This window comes from Anolis sagrei, chromosome 4 (genome assembly GCF_037176765.1).
Source record: "Anolis sagrei isolate rAnoSag1 chromosome 4, rAnoSag1.mat, whole genome shotgun sequence".
NCBI lineage: Eukaryota > Metazoa > Chordata > Lepidosauria > Squamata > Dactyloidae > Anolis > Anolis sagrei.
Window position 1 is genome coordinate 13,954,071 of NC_090024.1, and position 21,730 is coordinate 13,975,800.

The 21,730-nt window shown below is 38.0% G+C and overlaps 1 protein-coding gene across 2 annotated transcripts in view; it reads right to left on the reverse strand.

Moving 5' to 3' along the window:
• Positions 1 to 21,730, reverse strand: part of KHDRBS3 (KH RNA binding domain containing, signal transduction associated 3) — a 110,269-nt gene that overhangs the window by 29,034 nt on the left and 59,505 nt on the right. For both annotated transcript variants that reach the window (XM_060775907.2, XM_060775906.2), the window contains exons 4-6: positions 14,697 to 14,843; positions 9,930 to 10,069; positions 2,772 to 2,964 (exon numbers count right to left, since the gene is read on the reverse strand). In XM_060775907.2, coding sequence (XP_060631890.1) covers positions 2,772 to 2,964; positions 9,930 to 10,069; positions 14,697 to 14,843 — 480 coding nt within the window. The remainder of the gene's footprint in view (positions 1 to 2,771; positions 2,965 to 9,929; positions 10,070 to 14,696; positions 14,844 to 21,730) is intronic.

A 21,730-nucleotide genomic window follows, 5' to 3' on the forward strand; every position in this document is an offset into this window, starting at 1 on the left:
TAATAATAATAATAATAATAATAATAATAATAATAATAATACATTATTTATACCCCGCCACCATCTCGCCATCTACTTCCTTTTAACCCTATGTTTTCCCTGATTTCCCCCATTTATTTCTAGCTTGGATTTGGGTAAGATGTCCTGTCACATCATAAATAAAGTAACCATCCCATTAAGAGGACGATTTCACTTAATGGTACACTTGAACTACAGCACCAAAACAGAAGGTAAAGAGACTCATTTCAAATTCTCCACCAACCCACGGATTCTCTTTAAATAGCAATCATCAAGTGGAGCTCAATAATTCTTTAAAGCTTGCCCTTAATTAGGTTTGACATCTTCATGTTAATGTTTTCTGTGTTTGAGGTTTCAAGTGCTGCACATTTATTCTAATTTTGCTAGTTCTGCATATAAATTGATACCCTCTGAATTTTAAATAAATCTCAGAGATATGAATTTGAAGAGGCCACCACTGGATTTTTGATATGCAAAACCTCCTACAGTCCTAGAGAATTCTGTCTGGTTGTATTATTTTTATATTATTTCTTTTTCCTCCTTTTTTTTTTTAGGGGGTAAGGATACTGTTCTTCCTATAATCTCCTCGCTTCTTTGATGTCTTACACTAAGTCTAGTGAAAATGTTTAGCTATGTTACGTAAGAAGCCTATCAGAATTTCATTTTTAATAAGTGTTAAATTATCCAGTTCAAGGAAAAAAAAACCTTCCATGTTGAGAATCTAAGGACACCAGAGTAATGGAGCACTTTTGAAAAGTTGCTTCCAGATTTATCAGTGTGTGTAAAGGGGGGGGGGGGACCTACTTCTGGTAGGTCCCCCCCCCCTTTAGACACTCTGATGAATCAATTCACACGATGGATTTTTTTTTACAATTCACACAATTGATTTTTTTTTTTAGCGTTCACCAAAAATGTTTTAGTTTTCAAATGTAAAATGGATTTTTTTTAGCGTTCACCAAAAATGTTTTAGTTTTCAAATGTAAAATCTGTTATGTCTCCAATAGGTATCTTAGTTGTCAAAATGTAAGAAGTGGTTGCAATTCCTTAGGCATACACACCGGGTGCAGCCTGATTTCATTGCTATCCCTTGCATGTTGCACAAGAAGGCAATGCTCTTTCTGTCCACTACAAGAAATAGTATTGCAAGGAGAGAAATGATCTGTTCTGTTTCCACCCCTTTCTGGATTAAGGAGGGGAGCTTTATTTCCCCATCAAAACAAATTACAGGCAGTCCACGAGTTACAAACGCCTGATTTCCTAGGTTTTTGGTCATGTCGTAAGTAGGAATTAAACAAATCTGATACGAATTACGATGACTAACACAAAAATTGCACACCTCAATATGATTTATAAAATTGGAAGACTTTTGACAGTATCAGACTGTTGCACTTCCTGATCCTGACTATCTTTACTCAGTTCTTTTTGTGGAAATGAGCCCTTTGTGTCTGCCTCGGCTTATGGACACACAGAAGCCTTTAAAAATGCACACACACACCCCAAAAATGTTTATTATGGTTGTTTTGCATGATTTTTTTTTTTGCAAGGAAGGGGAAGTACCTGACCCTGATAAAATGGACGAAAAACACCCAAGGAGATTCCTTATCATTTAAGCACTCCTTTACCATTTAGAACTTCATTTTAACAAAAATAAATTAAAAATGTAATACAATTAACAAGTAAATTCAAATTGTAATTATTTTCTGAACAAACTACTTTCAATATACCAGACATGATCATTGTTATGAAAATTCAAGTTATACATAATTCAGTCTATGTTCCTGAATTAATAAAATTGAATTATAATCTCAAAAGGGCACTAGTATTGCATTTTTGTCAGTTTGATAGTGTTTTGGTGTTTTTATGGGCTTTAGAATTTTGGATAGTTAAGTACTATTCCACATTTTTGCTGGCTTTGCATTGTTTTTCTGTTCTGTTCTTATGTTTGTTCCTGCTTCTGCCATATGTTGTTTCATGTTTTTTACATGTTTCAGATACCATTCAGGGTATTCAGAAATTAATACAGGGAGCCAAAGCAGCGGTCTTAACTTTCATTAAATTCTCATCACAAAAACCTTTAGTACCTGCAGCAATAATATTCCACCCTACATGTTAAAAAATGGGTCTAAGCCACCTCTTGCAACAGAGAATCCAACAGTGATGCTATTGATTGAATGGCAAAGCAGGTAAGATTGCTACAAGCTTCATTTTTCTTTCTCTAATCAAAGTCCCTTGAGGTCCCAAAGAGGCGAGTGTATCAGAGGCTTCAGTAAAATACCAACTGGGAGATGGACTTCAAAGAAATAAAACACCCCCCCCCCGAGTCCTATTAAGTACTTTACGTGGTCCCAAGATGGGAAGCACATTTCCCAAGGATATATAAATGACATAAAGGAGATTAAACTTTGACAACACATACATAACTTTATGCACCTGCAACACTGGGCTACCTGACGCACATATATATATATATATATATATATATATATATATATATATATTGCAGATGGACCTCTAAGGCAGCATTGGTGCATTTTCCTCTTCACATAATTACCCTCGACTTATCCATGAATCATATTAAAATTCATAATTTTGGCCCCCAAACCTGACTTTGACTGTCATGAGGTTAATTTATACACAATTATCCAGAGTAATACACATATCATTGTGTTCAGGGCTTCAAAAGGCAACTCAATTCCAAAGAAGTCTCCAAGTCAACCTTTAGATGATTAGAATTAGTAGATGATTGTACTCACATATTCTCCATATGTATCTTGTGCTGGAGGTGGTGGGAGAGGTCGATAGCCTGCAGATGGAGGAACTCCTCTTGCTCTGGGTGTCAGAAGACCGCGACCACGAGAGATGGGACCTCTGCCGGGGGGTATGCCTCTGGGTGCTGGTGCCCCTCTTGGAACGCCAGTGGGCGGGGGTGGTACACCTCCACGAGTTCTAGAAACATAAGAACAATTTAAGGCACAATGTGGTACACAAATTCCTTTGTCCTTTCACAATATAGTACACCATAACTTGGAAAATTGGCACTAAAGCAGAGTGTAAACAAGCCTACATAATACCTAATACCATTTTGATGAAAGGTCTTGTCAACAGTACTTCTAGAAATGTTACAATCTGGCATTGTTGGGGGTTCTCTCAGTTAAAAACAACTAAATAAAAAGGTCCCCTGTAATTAAACAACCAGAGAAAAAATCATATAAACTCATAATCAACTTTGAAAAGGAATAATCAATACAAAGTGCACAGACTTCATTAGCTGAAGAGAGAAATTACGAAAGATATGGAAAACAAACTTGATACTTTAGGAACCCACAGTCATTGTTTGGATAGAATTAAACATTTCCAGTGGGAAATGTCACAATCTTCCAGATGTTAAAAAAAAGACCAAACAAGACAGCTTGCAAAAGAGAACATGACTAACTGGAGCTGCCCAAGAACATGATCCTCATGTGATACAAATAGCAGTCCCATCAGTCTCATTATCAGTCTTTTTAGCTGGCCTAAAGCATTTGAAAAAGGAGATTTTTGCATTGTCCTCCACCTGAACACACCTGTCTATGTAGTCTCTAGTTTTTCTTTTATACTGAACTAAGACACACACAATCAGAGTCCAAAAACAGAGCAGCTTATGTTTTAGATCAAAAGCATACACAGCATAAAAATGTAAAGCACAAAGGAACAGCATGCATATTTACATATGGAACAATTACTTTGCTGTGGTGAACCCCATACATGTGTTGCCCCCATACAATTGCTTAACAAGTGTATGTATTTGGGGTTGGATGGCACAATTAACTCATCCCCAAGAAGATCCGGTAATCCCCAAGCATATACATGCATGTTTACATTTCAGTTATTATAATATTAAATGGTCACTAACAAGGATGTGGGATTGTAAGAGGTGTTTGTGCATGCAGTTGTTCTACTAGTCAATTGGCAGCTTCATTTGTAAGGATGCCATAGGAATCCAGGAGATAAATTAGACACGTTATAATGAGACACTACTAGGAATTAGTATGCAAATACAACACTGATGGAGTCATGGAATGTCTCCATCTCAGTAAGGATTCATCACCAACTTCGCACTCCAGCTTCACCCACCCACAAGCAAGGATGGATTAAAATGAAAACAAGGTGTTCCCAGATATAAAGTATTATTTAACTGTATTTACCCAAATAGTACCTTGAAGGAGCTGGGGGTGGTGACGGCCCACAGGGAGCTCTGGCGTGGGCTGGTCCATGAGGTCACGAAGAGTCGGAGATGACTGAACGAATGAACAACAACAACAACAACCCAAATAGTTCTCTCTAGAGTACTGAGGCTTAAATGACCAAAAATTAGTTTTAATTTAGGATACATTCATTTTCTCCTGCTTGATATAAACAATGGTAAAATGGGTCCACATGGTGAATTGAAATGTATAGTGCACTCTATGGGCCCTTATCATGTGGGAGACTCTAAAGTTTAGGCTTGAAACCACATAAACAAGATGCTCTAACAATTTCAGAAGATCAAGATAATTTTTAAAAAAAAAAATGGTCCAAGCTTGTAAATAAATGTGTTACAAGCACTGTATGGAGGATTACGAAATTGCTCCCCTTTTTTTCTTTGAAACGAGGCAGTAATGAATGCAGAGTACCTATGCTTATTTAGGACTGTTACCAGAGCCCATATTGTGGGAATATTTGTATGTGGCCCACAAAAAAAGGCTTTACAATTTCTGTGCAAGCACAGAAATGCAAAAAGTAATGAAAGTAATCAGAAAGAAGTCACTTTGCTGGTATACAAATGACCGATTGCGGAGACCCTTTATATCAGCATGGATTTTGTGGAAGAAAATGCCCTTTTTATAAGACTTTGACAAAGTTAGAAGTGTCTTCAAATCCCAGTTTTGTTTTAGATCTGTGTTTTTAGAAATAATATAAGATCTTGCTTTGAGCTGGAAGCACTCCTGTGCTCTATTTTTTACCTATATCCCAAACCTCGCAAAATAATACCCCCCTCCCAGACCCAAACAAACAGAATTGCTATTCAAATAGGCAAACATTGTTTTGGATAGACAAGTTTTAAAAAACCGTTTGCATCTCATGGTATTCTCCTGGAAATTCATGTTTATTTGTGTGGTGTTACAAATATCTAATTGGGGGGGGGGGGGGAGGGGGTGTTAGTATTAACAGAAGGAAGCCAAAGAGAGGACATGAAAGCAGAGAGATTAAGATTTGATGTGTGTGTCTACAACCAAGATTCAGACCAATGATATGCCAAAGGTCAGCAATCATACTGGAAATTTTATTTAGGAGAGGTAGTCCAAGGGACTATGTAAAAATGAGGCAAAAATGCAGCAGACAGAACAGAAAGCAGAATGCTATTGGTATTAACAACAGAACTCTTGATATAGTCCTATTGTTAAATATTTGGAGATCACATACATATATGGCGTAGTGTGAACATTCCATAGGTTGCACTATGTTCTTTTTAGGGAGTATGCATGTTCAAACACACTACCTGAAGAAAAGTAGCGCACAAAATATGGATTTCTGAAGAAACCTTGTAAAATTACTTTTTTAGTAGAAATGCATCACCAAGTTTGCTAACTCCTGTGACCCACTTCAGAAAAAAATCAATTTAGTGAGGCTGTTAAAATGAGGCTGTTAAAGGCTCCTCCCTAAACTACAAACCCCAGAATCCTGCAGGAGGCAGAAATTGGATTTTAAATGGATTTTTTTCTCTAGTGTGATGAAGCGTAAGAACAACACCATGAGCTGTCCCAGTCTTCACATAAAGACTTCCACAACTTGGACAACAAGTCTTTGTGTCAAAGTAATATGAAAGCTAAGTACTCTCACCGACAGGAAACAATACACAGGAGGACTGGCTGACTCAAAAAAGAGAAATGACCAAGCCATCCAATGCTTCTAATTTTTAGAAGTCCATGAAACAAAAGTTGTCATAGTTAAGCTACGCAATAGGTAATTTTTGTAAATGTAGCATTATTCTTACAAATGGAAAAGACTTTTTTTCATGTTAGGAGCAACTTGAGAAACTGCAAGTCGTTTCTGGTGTGCGAGAATTGGCTATCTGCAAGGTCATTGCCCAGGGGACGCCCAGATGTTTGAAGTTTTTACCATCCTTGTGGGGGGCTTCTCCCATGTCCCCACATGAGGAGCTGGAGCTGACCACGCTCTCCACGGATTCGAACTGCTGACTTTTCAGTCAGTAGTCCTGCTGACAAAATTTTTTATCCCGCTGCACAAAAATACCAAGAGAAACTATTTTTGTCAAAAATTTTGGTAGAATTGTAGAAGACAGAGACACATAAGATTTTACATCTCTAGAAAGAAGATACAATATTAATGCCAATGATGCATTTTTGAACTACCATCAGTTTCCTCCACAATCATTTCTGTAAGAACAATATCTGATTTTAACATGAATAAACTACAGAATGCACTGATCTGTTTTTTACCAAATCGGTTTAATTCTTTAATCATAATTTTGCTCCTTCTGCAATTTATTTCTAATTGTCTGAAACTCTGTTTTTAGTAGAAATATGGTTAATAAATGAAATAAAAATAACTACACGTGGGGAAACAACCTGGCCTGGTCTATTAAAACCTCTTCCTGAGAACACTACACTCTTCTCTTGTGTGTTTCATAGATGGTTCTTACTCTCCTAATGCGTGTAGACAGCTCTGAGAACTGATCCAATTTGTTTCAACCCTTTTCACTGGGAACAACTAGTGTCTGATGTCTCTTTCACTCTGCTCTTATTTTCCACACGGCTTCCCATTAAATCAAGTTTTAGATAAATGTAAGCCACAAATAGGAACAGGACTGCATCTAAAGCTTAGTATTTCTCCTAATTCACAAGATTTGTTCAGGCTAGGCAATAACCATCCTAAACGTGACCTCTTTACTATCTAAGTCCAATTCCAAGTTAACTACAAATCTTATATTCTTTTCCCAGGATATCTGCTGTAGATTATGGTAGTTACATTTACATGTTCTCAGAATATACAGTCTTATTTTCTTGTATTCTAAACATCTGGAGATCCACAGGGCAAGTATCCTTCAAGACGAAGATGTGTTTCCCAAAGCCCCCCCCCCCCCCCAAAAAAAACCCTTGTGTTGCAAAAAAGATAATGTCAAAAGAGAACAGACCGTGCTCCAAGATAATGGCTTCAGAGATAAAGCACTAAGGCAGAGATAAGCTTGGGATCTCCTGGGCTTGCGCATCAGGACAGAAGAGGAAGAATGTTTTATAACTTCCTGCCATTCAAATTCAGTGGACTGGGTTACACAAAGAAAGGCACAATCCCACGCCCTGGGGAAAAATGGTCCGAGGGTTTTTTTTTGGTTTTTTTTTGGGGGGGGGGGGGCAATTGCTATTGCTATAAGTCCCACATGCTATTGTTATGGACAAAGGACTTAAACAATGAACAGGGAGTATGTAATGAAGTGTGGTATCTGTGGCTAAACTTGCAGAAACCTAAGTCTCAGACTTACAAAAAATAAATCCAGAGAGCCGAAGTGAGAATGCTGAACTTAAAAAAGAGAGTGAGCGAGAAAGCACCAGTTTGAAAACAGCAGAGATTGAGGTAATATTTCTTTACTATGGGCGTGGTAAGGAAAAACACAGAACTGTTCAAGGAGTTTGGAATGTCAATCATCATCATCTTTATCATCACCATCATATCTCCCGTCTGTAGGTTTACAATCCCTAAGGATTGTGGAGGGAATCGGGTCCTATGTTTCCTTTCATGCTTGTTAAGCAAATAATTTATTCGCCCAAAATGTCATTTGTTAGAAGCAATAATATGATAGAACAGTGCCTAGGAATATATAATAGGTAAAACCTAGTTCTTAGTTTTGGAAATGCCATTACTGTTGCTGAGAGATATACTTTCTACTTTTCCTCTCCAAACAGCTGTTAAACCTTTGAAAGTTTTTAATCTATTTTTCAAGCATACGTGCATGCCGCTTTAATCTACAAATTGAACAAAAAAAGACACACATACACACATTATGAATGTTGTTGTTCATTCGTTCAGTTTCCGACTCTTCGTGACCTCATGGACCAGCCCACACCAGAGCTCCCTGTCGGCTGTCACCTCCCCCAGCTCCTTCAAAGTCAAGCCAGTCACTTCAAGGATGCCATCCATCCATCTTGCCCTTGGTCAGCCCCTCTTCCTTTTTCCTTCCATTTTCCCCAACATCATTGTCTTCTCTAAGCTTTCCTGTCTCCTCATGATGTGGCCAAAGTACTTCAACTTTGTCTCTAATATCCTTCCCTCCAATGAGCAGTTAGGCTTTATTTCCTGAAGTATGGACTGGTTGGATCTTCTCACAGTCCAAGGCACTCTCAGAACTTTCCTCCAGCACCAGAGTTCAAAAGCATCTATCTTCCTTCACTCAGCCTTCCCTATGATCCAGTTCTCACATCCGTAGGTGACTATGGGGAATATCATTGTTTAAACTATGTGGATCTTCACTGACAGTATGAATACAATGCTAAATTACTAGGGATACAGCTACCATCGATATATGTTCTGCTGTTGCATATGAGTTCACAAGCTTCTAAACATATCTGCAAATAGTGGCTTAGCAATGACTGTGGTGAGAAAAAAATGCTAGCAGGAACACAAGGCTAGCCATTGTCAGGTCTGAAACTAAAAGAGATTGCATAACATTGTGTTGAAGGGAAGGGAGCAACACGGGAGTCTACAGTGCTCCTAAAAGGGAGTGAAGTATTACATCTGTCAGGCAAAACCAGATTAGACACATAATACAGCAAACAAGGAGTATGTTGCCGATGCGATGTGTTTTCCAACCTCAGATGTCCAATTGCAGCCCTTCCCCACTGTATTTCATCATACAAAACTCTTTAAAACATATTGTAATCTGTTTGTGGTTTCTTGAAGGAAGTACTGTTTAGGGAAGCGAGAGGCAGACTTCAGCACAACATGCTCTAATGAAGGCTACAGGCAGACTGATTTGTGTTTTGCATGATGAAATGCATTGGGGAAAGCTGCAATCTTTTGTCTGAGAGCATTGTTTGCAGTGAGTAATTTAAACAGGAAGAAGGTTAAATATATTAGTTTTGTTTTTGCTCTCTAGCAGGATATTTGTATGCACATACAGAAAACCCAAATATGTGTATGCATAAGAAATGTTAATCTCTTCCTTTCTGCATCATGATACTTCAGTATTGTATTTCATCTGTCCTGAAATTCAGGCAATGGTAAACACCATTGAAGGATTTCTTTTATTGATTACCTACATGAACAATAAGTAATATCTCAAGGAGTCCCTGGTGGCGCAGTGGGTTAAACCCTTGTGCCAGCAGGACTGAAGACTGAGAGGTCGGAGGTTCGAATCCAGGGAGAGTGCGGATGAGCTCCCTTTCAGCTCTAGCTCCCCATACGGAGACATGAGAGAAGCCTCTCACAAGGATGGTACAACATCCAGGAGTCCCCCGGGCAACATCCTTGCAGACGGCCAATTCTCTCACCCCAGAATGATTTGCAGTTTCTCAAGTCGCTCCAGACACAAAGAAAGTAATACTACAAACAGAAACCAAAAGCATTGTTCAAAAAATTAAAACCACAATGGATCTAGCTGCTTCCAACTCAGTGGGGTCTGATCAGTAAACAGCTAATCCTGTGGACCAGCAAGGTGGGTTACAGATGTTCTAACTGAGAAAGTAAGTTATAAAGTGGCAGACAATGACAGTAGAAGATTAAGAGATATTAGTATTCTGAGTGAATACGGAAAAGTTGTGAGCTATCAAGCAGTTTCCAGACCATTTCAACAACTAGTGATTTAAGGAGGAATGATGCCAAGTTGCAAAGCACTTTCATACATGCATAAAGTCATAGAAATTAAAGTAATTATGTACCTTGCCAAAGTAGGTGTAGGTACTCCTCGGGATCGTAAGGAGGGTTTCCCACGAACTACTGGAACTTCTGCATTTTCAGAGCCACCATTTAAGTAAGTTAATTCTTGCAACTGCGCCTGCCGGATTTCATCATTGTAGTCCTAGACAGAGAGGAAAACAAAACATTTAGTCATCTCAAAAGATATTCACGTAAATATTTTTGTAAAGAAATCTCAGAATCATTCATAAAGGTGAGCGTTGATGCAGACTGACTTCTTATAACTTGGTTAACTGGAGCAGCAGCTTAAAAGTGGTGCAGGTGGAAATAGTTGAATTTCACATGATGCATGAAGTGATTTAAATTCCTTATATTGCAGTCCTCATTAAATTGCTGTAGCTTAATCAGTAAAGCAGGGCAAATGCCGTGAACATGAGGAATGCTGTATCACATCATAGCCATCTTTTGGAAATTCACAACTAGGGATCAAAGAGGATAGCTTTCTCATATTTTTTCCAGTATCTGGTATGAAGAGGTCCACTGCTTTTCCATATAGACATCTCATTTATTTATCATGGGCAGTAGACACTGAGAGAATGACCCTTTCCTTTACTTGTTTAATCCTTAAGCAGTGCATAGCAGCTGTGTCACATAAGCAGGGATGCATAAGAACAATTGATATCTATTCGCATTTACTGTCTCTAGCTTAAGGAAGAGAGTAGGGTAATAAGACTCAAACATTTCAACACAACGCAGTCCAGATTTAGCTCATCCATTTATTTTGCACAGTGGCACGTGAAAGGCAAAGCTTATATGTTGTTTTTTACTTTGTATGTTTTGTGATGTTACCTGGGAACCGCTCTGAGTCTCCTCGGGGAGATGGAGCAGTATATAAATAAAGATGATGATGATGATGATTATTACATATACTATTTGCTTGTTTTTGGATATTAAGCAGAATCAAACCTGGCTAGTGTTTGAAATGGATATTCCCAAAACAGGCAATCCAGCCTATTTTTCAGAGAAAATCAGTATCAAAATGCCTTACTAAATAAATTCCTGATACTCTAAGAGATACTTGGGCACATACACACAGAAATACATCAAGAGATATAGTTTCCATAATTATACTGAGTCTTCTCTGACATTAGGTGTCACCACATAAATTTGAAACAAATTACTGTTTAATGAATGTTCTACCAATTGTAGATTTTTTCCTCCCCCGTTGCACAAATCCTTTCCATTTCATGGAGAATATGGGTGGAAGTGTTTGTTTATTTTCCACTGAAATTCTGGCAGAAGCAATGAGTCGCAGATGAAACCTACAAAAAGCCAGCACTTGTAGGACATCTATGAATTGTGGCTGGCTGGCTAGCTGCCTGCTAAAAAAGCAAGGTCAAAGGTAGTTGCATCAAGACTTGCTGAATTTGTTTGGGAGGAAGAGAAGTGAATACAGCAGTGAAAAGCTTTACCATCTAGATCAGAACTTTCCAAACTGTATGCCATGCTACACTAGCATGTTGCCTATAACTTAGAAGGGGCATCAAATGAACCCCCTTCCTTCCCTGCTGCTGCTGCTACAAACAAAGGCTGCCTGGTGAGGGAGCACATTGGGGCCCAAGGAGGAGGCGGCACTAGCGGGGGCAACGGCGGAGGCCATTCAGCAGCGCCAATCCCAAGGCCCTGTCATCCTCCTCTTCCCTGTTGTCTCAGCGCTTTGCTTCAATGGCAGCGGTCCCAACTATGGAGAAATGAGGAGGAAGGAGAGTCAAGCTTTTCTTGCAGCCAAAAGGAGAGCTAGGATCTTCTTCCAGTTTGAAGCTAAGTTCTTCCTCTCACTCGCTGTGGGGGTCAGGGAGTACAGAATTGGAAGAGATCCCCAAAAGTCATCCAGTCCAACCCCTTTCAGTCAAGCAGGAAGACACAGTCAAAGCGCCACAGATGGCCATCTAGCCTATGTTTAAAAACCTCCAGAGAGGTTTAATCACCACAGAAGTGGAGTGCTGGTGCGTTCAAGTCTAAGTACTGTACTGTTATAACTTTTATTATTTGCACAATTTGATTAAAATGCAGAAATTACCACTAAAATTGGTAAGTTTCCAATTAAATAAAATCTGTACACAACAATGTTTGTGATGAACCACATGGAGCAGTTATAGAGGAAACTACACAAGAACCAAGTGTAGTACATAAGAAGTGTACAGGAAAAATGCTTAAACCTCATTTATTCAGTAAAGAGTATATATAACTTATATACCCCCCCCACACACACACACAACAAATACACAAATACATACACATTTATTGTATGGGTTTGGTTTAACCTCCAGTTTGTTAGTTAAACTGAATTATTGTGTCATGAAATGATGCATGTCTAAAAACCATGTCACCAACATGAAAAGTTTGTAAAATTCTAATCTAGACACAGTTTCTGTTAACAGAATCATGGAGAGCCAACTGTGGTGTGGTGGTCTAAGCACTGGACTATAACTCTGGAGTTTGAATCCACAGTCAGCCATGGAAACCCATAGGCAAACCTTAGGCAAGTTACATTTTGTCAGCATTAGGAAAGCAAATCCCTCTAAACAAATTTTGCCAAGAAAACCCTAAAATAGGTTTGGCTTAAAGTGGTCATAAATCATAAACCACAGCAACAACAAAAACATTGCAAACTATGTTTTCATGTTCAATTATCATATATTATATACACATTCTCTTTACTTCCTTTAACCAGCTTATTGATGAATAACTTATCGTGTATAACATATGGTGTGTTTTTCAACTCTTGTCCATCATACATTTCATGAAATTTTCTTGTTACATCTTTTGTATACTTCCAATACACAGACATACTGATTAATGCTATCACTTAACATATGTTGCAATTTTCATAATGATTGCACAGCGGTACTGTTTTTTACACTTGCTTCATCCTGTTTCTGGCTCAATACTTGCAGGCTCTCTGGTTTGTTTATATATATATCCAACCTCTTCTGTTTCTGTATTATCACCATACTTCCTTGCATTTGCAGAGCAGTGCAAGGATATCATTAAGATCTGGATAGATCAATAATCCACTTGTCTGATCTGTGGCTATGAATTAACTCAAGCCATGTTTACAAATTAAAGAAGCACAGGCATTATTACGTCCAGGAAAGCCTGCCTGCCTCAGTATTACCATTCAATTAACAGTATCACTCTTATCTATGCATCTGATGTTATGTGTCTGGCCTTAGGCTATTTATCCCTAAGGTTCTTTTGTCCAAAGGGAAGGTGCTGCTGTATGTTGTTTAACTTCTGTGTATTTTATCTTTAAGTTTAGTTTAGACCTCCTTGGGGTTAAACTTTAAAGTCTAATTTAGAAAGTAAGCACCCATTGTGAAACAATAGCTACTTATGATTTATAATAGATAAAATCCCAAAATGAACAGGGATGCTTAATGCAAGTGGTGTCTTTAATTCACTTCTTTCCAGCCTTGGAATGAATGTTTTGAGATTGGAGAATACTAATACTAATAAAAAAATACTAATAAAAAAATTCCGGGCATAAGCTCCCAGTTCTAAAGAGTCAGAAAACTTTTCTACTCCCTATAAAGTTTCTTACACATGTGTATTACAAAATTCAAAACACATTTATTTCACAGTTACAAAGGGTCTCTCTTGTAACAGTATGGAGGACTTCAAAGAGCCAAATACTCTTCCATGTTCAAAGGGGACAAGCTGTTCCTCATCCTGGACATAAAAATAGATAAGTGAGTTAATGTTAGCCCTTCAGAGTTCAATTTCTATTCCAGGGGATTCTGTAATTGAGTTAGATGGTGCTTTAAACGAGTTAGCAGGGATGACAGAGCCCAATCTCGCTTCTTTCCTCTTATTCCAAAGCTTCCTCTACGTGGCTTCTTCTCTGACTAAATAATTTTTTATTCAAAATGATAGGAATGAGTGGTCTTCTGATATTAAACAGTCCATAAATCAAGTGGCGAAAAGAATATACTTAGTTTTCTCCAGTAAAGACACTGTTCTCAATTCAAACGTTTAAACACTTTTATCGGGGATGGAGAATATAGTATAGAATTATTTCTAAATACTTCAATAATGAGGTGGAACATGTTTCAAAATTTTTAAAAAAGCAGAAATAACTCTTACTACGGAAAGAATACAGGTTAAGTATCCCTTACATAAATGCTTGGGGCCAGAACTATTTTTGATTTTGGATCCCCCCCCCCCCCCTTAGGAACATGTATTTGTGTGCGCGCGTGCACGCACGCACGCGCACACACACACAGACATATCCTGAAAATGGGGTCCTAGTCTAAATGCAAAAATCATTTATTCTTCACACCCAATACACATTGCCTTGAGGTAATGTTACACAATAATGTAAATTTTGTGCATGAAACAAATTTTGTGCATGAAACAGTGAACTATCAGAAAGCAAAGATGTCATGTCAGTATTCTTGGGAGAATGGATTTTGGAGTATTCTGGAATTTTGGATAAAGGATGCCCAACTTGTACTGAACTGTAATACTATCCAATCAATAAGATTAAGGGAAGTCATTAGTATGGGAAAGGTTTGGGAAATTTAGGTTTTTCATTACAGCTCCCAAAAGCCCATTGCCCACATGTCTAGCAACTATATCAGCTGTTGGATTTGAGGAAATGCAGCTCTGTCACATTCAAGAAAGGTTTCAGATCTTCTAGGGTTCTTTTTCATCAGAGTTTTCAAAGCTCTAAGCCTTTTTAGATATGTGATAGCTGATACTTCTAGAAGGCCAAAGCACCCACTTACAGGAATAAGGAACTTTTTAATTTCTTCCAGAGCATGTCCCATCCTGGCATATGCTTCTGCTGGTGGGGCGAATACTTCAATTAAGACATGCAAGTCATCATTTAGATGGAAATATTTGGCTTCTCCACTTTTCCTCAACTCTTCTTCCTGGGAAGACAAAAAAGTTATATACAGAATCAACATATGGACTGGGGAGGGGATACATAACAAGGAGGAATATTGAGTTTCTATTATACAGATTTCTCATTTATCATAAAATGGAGGAAACAAATATGTACAAGACTTCATATTTCATGGTTTTTTCAAGAAATTTTAATATACCCTGCTGGGATTGGGGGTACAGGATCCCTGTGAATCTGGGAAAGATGTGAATACAAAATCTTTCTTTTAACCCAGAAGAACACTTCTCTAGGAATCACAAGGTTCTTTTGTGCGATTCTATGGTGAACTTCTACTAGAAATGGACCAGAGAATTGTGTTGGAGGACTTAGGATTTCTAAAGGTGTTCTCTTTAGAAATTTATAGGTCTACCAGCACAACTTTATTTGCAACTTCCACTGGAAGACCTAGGGATTCCAAGTGAGACCATATTAATCAAACCCATGAATAACCAAATATGCTAATGTGGAAGAGAGAATAATACTTTGTACACAATATTCATGCCTTCTCTAGTTATGGTTGGGAAAGACTATGGTCTAGCATTCTGGAGAGCTGCTCTTCTGCAGATAATAAACCCGATGGGCCACTAGACTGACTTGTACACAGCATCTTCCTTTGTTCCTAACATGCCCAAAGACATGGTGTCATTCTGCAAGCAGCAGTCCTTTATCAGAGCTCCTGAAATGCAATCCCTTGCAATGCCAACCACTCCACAAGCACACACAGCACCCTTTGCCTTAGTTTTGACTGCAGGGTTGGAAGTTAACCAAATAATGCTGAATGGGTAGACTGAAGGTCATGCTGCCTATTGTGTGACTATGGGATCAGGTTTAACTATGCTAAAAATGTATAGGATCTTGGTCACTCTTTGATGCTGCCACTAGACTTCGACTAGAGGTAGTATGTTGGTATTAGAGCCTATGTGTCCTTTTAAAGTATTCTGTCACGGGAAAAGGGATGATTATAAATAAAATGATAGATTATGTTCCAATTTCTCTTTCAACGTCTTACCAACTCTTTAAAATGCTGACTATTTTTACAGGTGGAGAAAGTCATTCTGAAGGCTACTTCACATATTACACTGAATTCACAAAAGTACACAGAAATCTACATCTATGTTTAAAACAACTAATGAAATCTTATATGGAATATGATGCTAAGATATGACCTTTTCACCATTAATGGTGTACAAAGGACACAATGGGAGCCTTGTCCAACTAAAATGTTTCAGATAACAAGGTACCTGCAAATCTTTGAAATATGATATAAAGCTGAATCCACACCAAGTGAAGTAGGGCTCTCAGAAATATTAAGGACACAACAGGGCCTTAGCTAAATTTAAGTAGACAGTGCTGATCAAAGTGGTAGTCTGTTTTGAGACTATATCTCATTTGTTTTGTCATTGCATTTACTGACCTTACTGCTGAAAGAGGAATTACCCTATATACACACATGTGTAAGTTTCAACATTTTTGTGAAAAAAATCTCCCTCAAAAATCTGTGTTGACTTATCAATGGCTTAATGTGAGAACCGTACTTTAAACCTTAATCAAAAAGAAATTATCCTCTTATCTGAGTAGATAAGTGAAAGCTGAAAATTTAGTTCATCCCCGAAGAACGGGTTCTTTCTACTTTCTCAGATACTGGGCACTTCTGGTCCTTTTAAATGCTAGGGTGAGTTAAGTGGTGGTGACAGCCAAGGGTCGTTCCCCCCCCCCCCCCCCCGAGTTAGCGCGAATGTACCCATGGATAATACTAAAACACAAGATTTTGGTCCAAAAATCTACCACTGACTTATACATGTGGTTGACTTATATATGAGTACTATGGTAGTTTTCTTATTACTTGATACCAAAATATAGTTTGAACCATTTCTCTTCTACTGTAAAATAGATACTAAGAAAGAGAATGAAGTGAATGCGGGGACTAGAATGTATTAAGAGTACAGCTCTTGCTATGGCCTTGTGCACAAGATGTTTTCAGTTTTACAAAGCACAGCCGATTATAACCTGTGGTTGGCTATTCAACATCTCGCTATCTAAGCAAGCACATAATTTGTTTTGAACTCCTCTTATGTCATGCTGAAATACTTTGACAATGTTTCTCGTTTTAATTAGCAAGTGTTAAAAATACTCCGATGTTAGCACCTCTCTTTCCAAAAAAGGTCTACAAATAGAAGTCTGGATGCCTGACTTTTAAAAAGCTCTTGTGCTTTCTCTTGGTATGTTGTAATTATGCATTACTTAGAAATGACAATCAGTACTAGCTTATTGCCACTAATCTTTTTGTTGTAAAATTTAGAGCATTCTGGCTGCCTAAATTGGATGGAAAAGCAAAGCAATCTGATTAGTTGATTAGAAAATTCAGAGCAGGGGGAATTTACACACCATAATTAGCTGTCTGAAACTTGTCAAAGCTGGTAATAAAAACAGCAACATATATATAAATTAAAGCCTCCCTCAATATTACCCATTTAGCTGTTGTTTTCTTTTTCTTTTTCTATTTGTAGAGCTGAAAAACACTTGGGCTTAAGCTTTGTATTCAAGAATGTTTGCATCACATTGCTTTATTTGCATGTGATGAAGCTGCTGTTTGAAAGATGGGGATAATTCATTACTTATGAGTAATTTGGGGAGGTCCAAAGACAGAATGCATAGGAATAGCAAGAAATAAATTTTAATGGAGAAATCTAAGCCAGCTACCACAAAATCCTTCTCAATGGTGAGATCTGTTAGACTCTAAATAATATCCCTTGGGAAGCAATACCCAATCTACTGAATAATTTAAAACTAAACACAAAGCTCTGAGAGAGGGGAAAATGATAGGCAATGTCAGAGTCCTGTCCACCAAATTACTGTTAAACAGCCAAAGTGTATCATAGTCCAAAGCATTCAGTCAAAATAAGGGTGAGACACAAGAGTAGGCCAAAGTCCTGTCCAAAATATTCAAAGCCAACTAATCTCACCAACACCAAGGCTGCAAGCCAAAGCATATTCCACACACCGAAGTCAAGATTCACCAGCAGAAATTCAGGCTGTAACAATTTAGCAAACGTTGCTTCCAATACCTAACTAGTCCAGCCTCCAACTACTTACTACTCTTTCTTAAGTGATCTCACCTGTTGCCCCTCAGTTGAATTGCCTAAGTTTTTAATTGGAGCCTAGCTGGAATACTTAGTTGCTGCTTTGATTCCTGAAGCCCCTGATCCAGTTCTGGCTTTTTATACCTATCTCCTTGGGACTGTTGTCCTGCTTTGCAGAGGTGGTTCCTCAGTATCAGGCTGCTTATTTATGTTTGCCCATGACTCAGATGCTGGACAAAGAAACCCTTCTCCTAAGTCCTCAGCACAAGTCATGACAGGCAACCTCATCCAAAAGCAGTGTGCAGGTTTCAAAGACCAAAACACATGCTGAAATATATTAAGTCACACTACACTGTGGTGGTAAGGTATATTTCAAAAAGAACTGATCAGAAATAAATAGTTGTATAAAAATCATTGAGCAGCATTTGAGTTGATATGTCAAGCAATCTAAGTGGGAATTTCCAGCCTTCATTTGTAGCAGGATCATGTTACTGTTTCAACCAACTCAGTGAGATTCTTTTCTACTGTATGCATAAAAACAGCTGGATTTAAGACCATCAAGAACTTAAGAACTTAAGGCAAAAGAAAATTTGCTCTGAACAAACCCTGACAAGAAAACCCCATGATTGATTCACATTAACATAACTCTCCAACAACAATCTGCTTTAAATATCAGGGTTCCAATCCTATGGAATCCTAGGCTTTGTAGTTTGTACAACTTGTCTGGAAAACAAACTACAACCATAACAAAAAACAACAATCTCTTAATGACAACTTACTATAGCTTACACATCTACTTGTGCGTATCTACTTTTGATTCAGAGATATTTATGAGATTTCTGGCAACTGAACTGCAGATTTTAGCATTTTCAGAATCTCACCATGACTCCCACTGTCAAAAAGAAGCAAGCCTTCTGCCTATAATGTGAAACCAAAGTACCATATATGCTTGGTATAAGCCGAGTTTTTCAGCCCTTTTTAGGCTGAAAAAGCCCCCATCAGCTTACTAAGCTATTACTTTACTGTTATTATTACATCCATTATTTTATTATATTTATTAAAGGCAAAGGCTTCTCCTGACATTAAGTCTAGTCAGGTCCGACTCTGAGGGGTGGCACTCATCTCCATTTCTAAGCCGAATAGTCAGTGTTGTCCGTAGACACTTTCATGGTCATATAACCAACATGACTGCATGGAGCGCCATTACCTTCCTGCAGAAGTGGCCCCTATTGATCTACTTAAATTTGCATGTTTTTGAACTGCTAGGTTGGCAGAAGCTGGGGCTAACTGTGGGAGTTCACCTCACTCCCCGGATTCAAACCGGTGACCTTTCGGCCAGCAAGTTCAGCAGCTCAGCGGCTTAACCCACTGCGCCACCGGGGGCTCCCCTTATTTATTATTATTACATTTATTATTTTACTCTATTATTACTGTTATTATTACATTTCCATTATTTTGTTCTATTTATTATTATTATTATTATTATTATTATTATTATTATAACATTATTATACTATATTGTTATTGGAAGGATACGTAAGCACATTTACATTCAAGGTGGTTAGAATAATGGTTTAATCTGAGTTTAACAGTCTTATCTTAAATTACTTTTATGTAAATATTCAAAAACATTTAACCTACTGATGCCTCAATTAATGTAATTTTATTGGTATCTATTGTTGTTTTGAAATTTATCAGTAGCTGCTGCATTTCCCACCCTCAGCTTATACTCGAGTCAATACGTTCTCCCAGTTTTTTGTGGTAAAATTATATTTGGCCAATATTCAGGTTGGCTTACACTCAGGTACATACAGTAAACAAAAAGTGAACATGTCTGAAGATGGCACTGGGCCACATAATGCAGGCTGATGATCAACTCTAACTTTCGGCAATTTTATTTTTTAAACACATGGAGCATCCAAACTCTTGAGTTAAGCCCATGCCCAGTGGCGTTGGTTCTCAGTCTTGGTAGCAGATGTCTGCTCCATCATTAGAGCCAGCCTTCAAGGCTACGATTTCCATGGACACAGCCTGGAAAAGTTGTGTTGCTATTTCTTTGTAGTAATGCCAAACTGGGTTCTTATATCCTTTAAAACAAATTAACAAGGAGCAGCACACTCTGGTCATTTCTTTAAGCAAAATTCCTTTATTGTAGTATAAATTATAACTCCATGCTCTCTCTGTATTAGGTTATATGCTGACTAGTCATTTCCTGAACATCTATTAACATTTATAATTTAGACATATTTTACTCCTCATTACATGCAAGAACACACTTACTGTATTTAATAGTATTTTTTTTAAAAAAAATTAATCCTTTCATCTAATGAACACTGAGTTAATACAGGATGAGTAAGGTAGATCACCCCCTTCTCTACTACACTGATGAGAGATATTCCATCAACAGAAAGAGATAATAGCATACAACTCATTAGCCTATACACAGCTACATCCCATTTCTACATCAATTTAATCATCTTAAGTGAACCTGGAAAAATATTATCTAAACTGGCCTGCTTCAATATGAAGAACATTGATTTGTACGCAAGTCACTAAGAACCCTTCCACACAGCCATATAATCCAGAATATCAAAGTAGAAAATCCCACAATATCTGCTTTGAACTTGGTTAACTGATTCCACACTGCCATATATTTCAGTTCAAAGCAGATAATATGGGATTTTATTCAGCTGTGTGGAAGGGGCCTAAGTTTCCTTCTACACTGCCAATATAAACCAGATAATCAAAGCAGATTATTCCCATTATCTGCTTTGAACTGGATTATGAATCTACACTGACATATAATCCAGTTCAAAGCAAATAACCTGGATGATATATGACAGTGTAGAAGGGGCCTAAGACTTTGAAATTGGAGGAAACGGATCTTAGTGTCTTTTGTTCAAATCATGAGCTACAGCAGTGTAAGTGCAATATGACCTCTGTATCAGCAGGACTGGAAAGCATGGTTCCATTTATCTACCTCTAGCAAAATTTGACATTTCTAGGCACTCCAATAAAATCCCCATATCTGCAGGAGATACATTCCTAGACTTTTAGTGTGGGTACATAAAACTGCAGATAATAGTGAAGCCTTTTTGAAATTAAGGAGTTCTGGACCAAAAATGCCATAAAGCAAGGGGCGTCAAACATTTTAAGAACAGGGTTGGATCACGGACTGTGATTGTTGGGGGTCAGACTATAGTTTGAATTTTAAAAAGTGAACCAATTCTTATGCACACTGAACATATCTTATTTGTAGTGTAAAAAACATGAAAGACCAATACAATATTGAAAACAAAGAACAATTCTAACCAATATAAAATTAACATAATTTCAATGGGGAGTGTGGGCCTGTATTTGGCTGATGAGATAATCAAATGTCCAAATGTTTACTTTCCTTGACATAATTATTTCCTAGGGATACAAAATGGCTCCTAACTTCAAGATGGGAACGCATAGCTATCACTGCTGCTGTTGCTGCTGTGTATGCAGCTATTTACTGGGGGAAAGTAGGAGGCTCTGAGAGGGGCCTACCTCACAATGCCCTATGGTTCTCTTTGTGGCTCTTTCCTTTCTTCCCCCTTTTCCCTTTCTTTCCCTATGGCAAGAACACCTCAGGCTATGAGTCTTAGCTTAGGGATCCCTGCCATAGAGCTATGCTGGGGGACCTAGAAATGCCAAATTCTGTTAGAGGTAGATAAATGAAACCACAGTTCAGTATTTATTATTTATTTACTGTATTTATACCCTGCCCTTCTCACCCTGGAGGAGACTCAGAGTGGCCTTACAATAC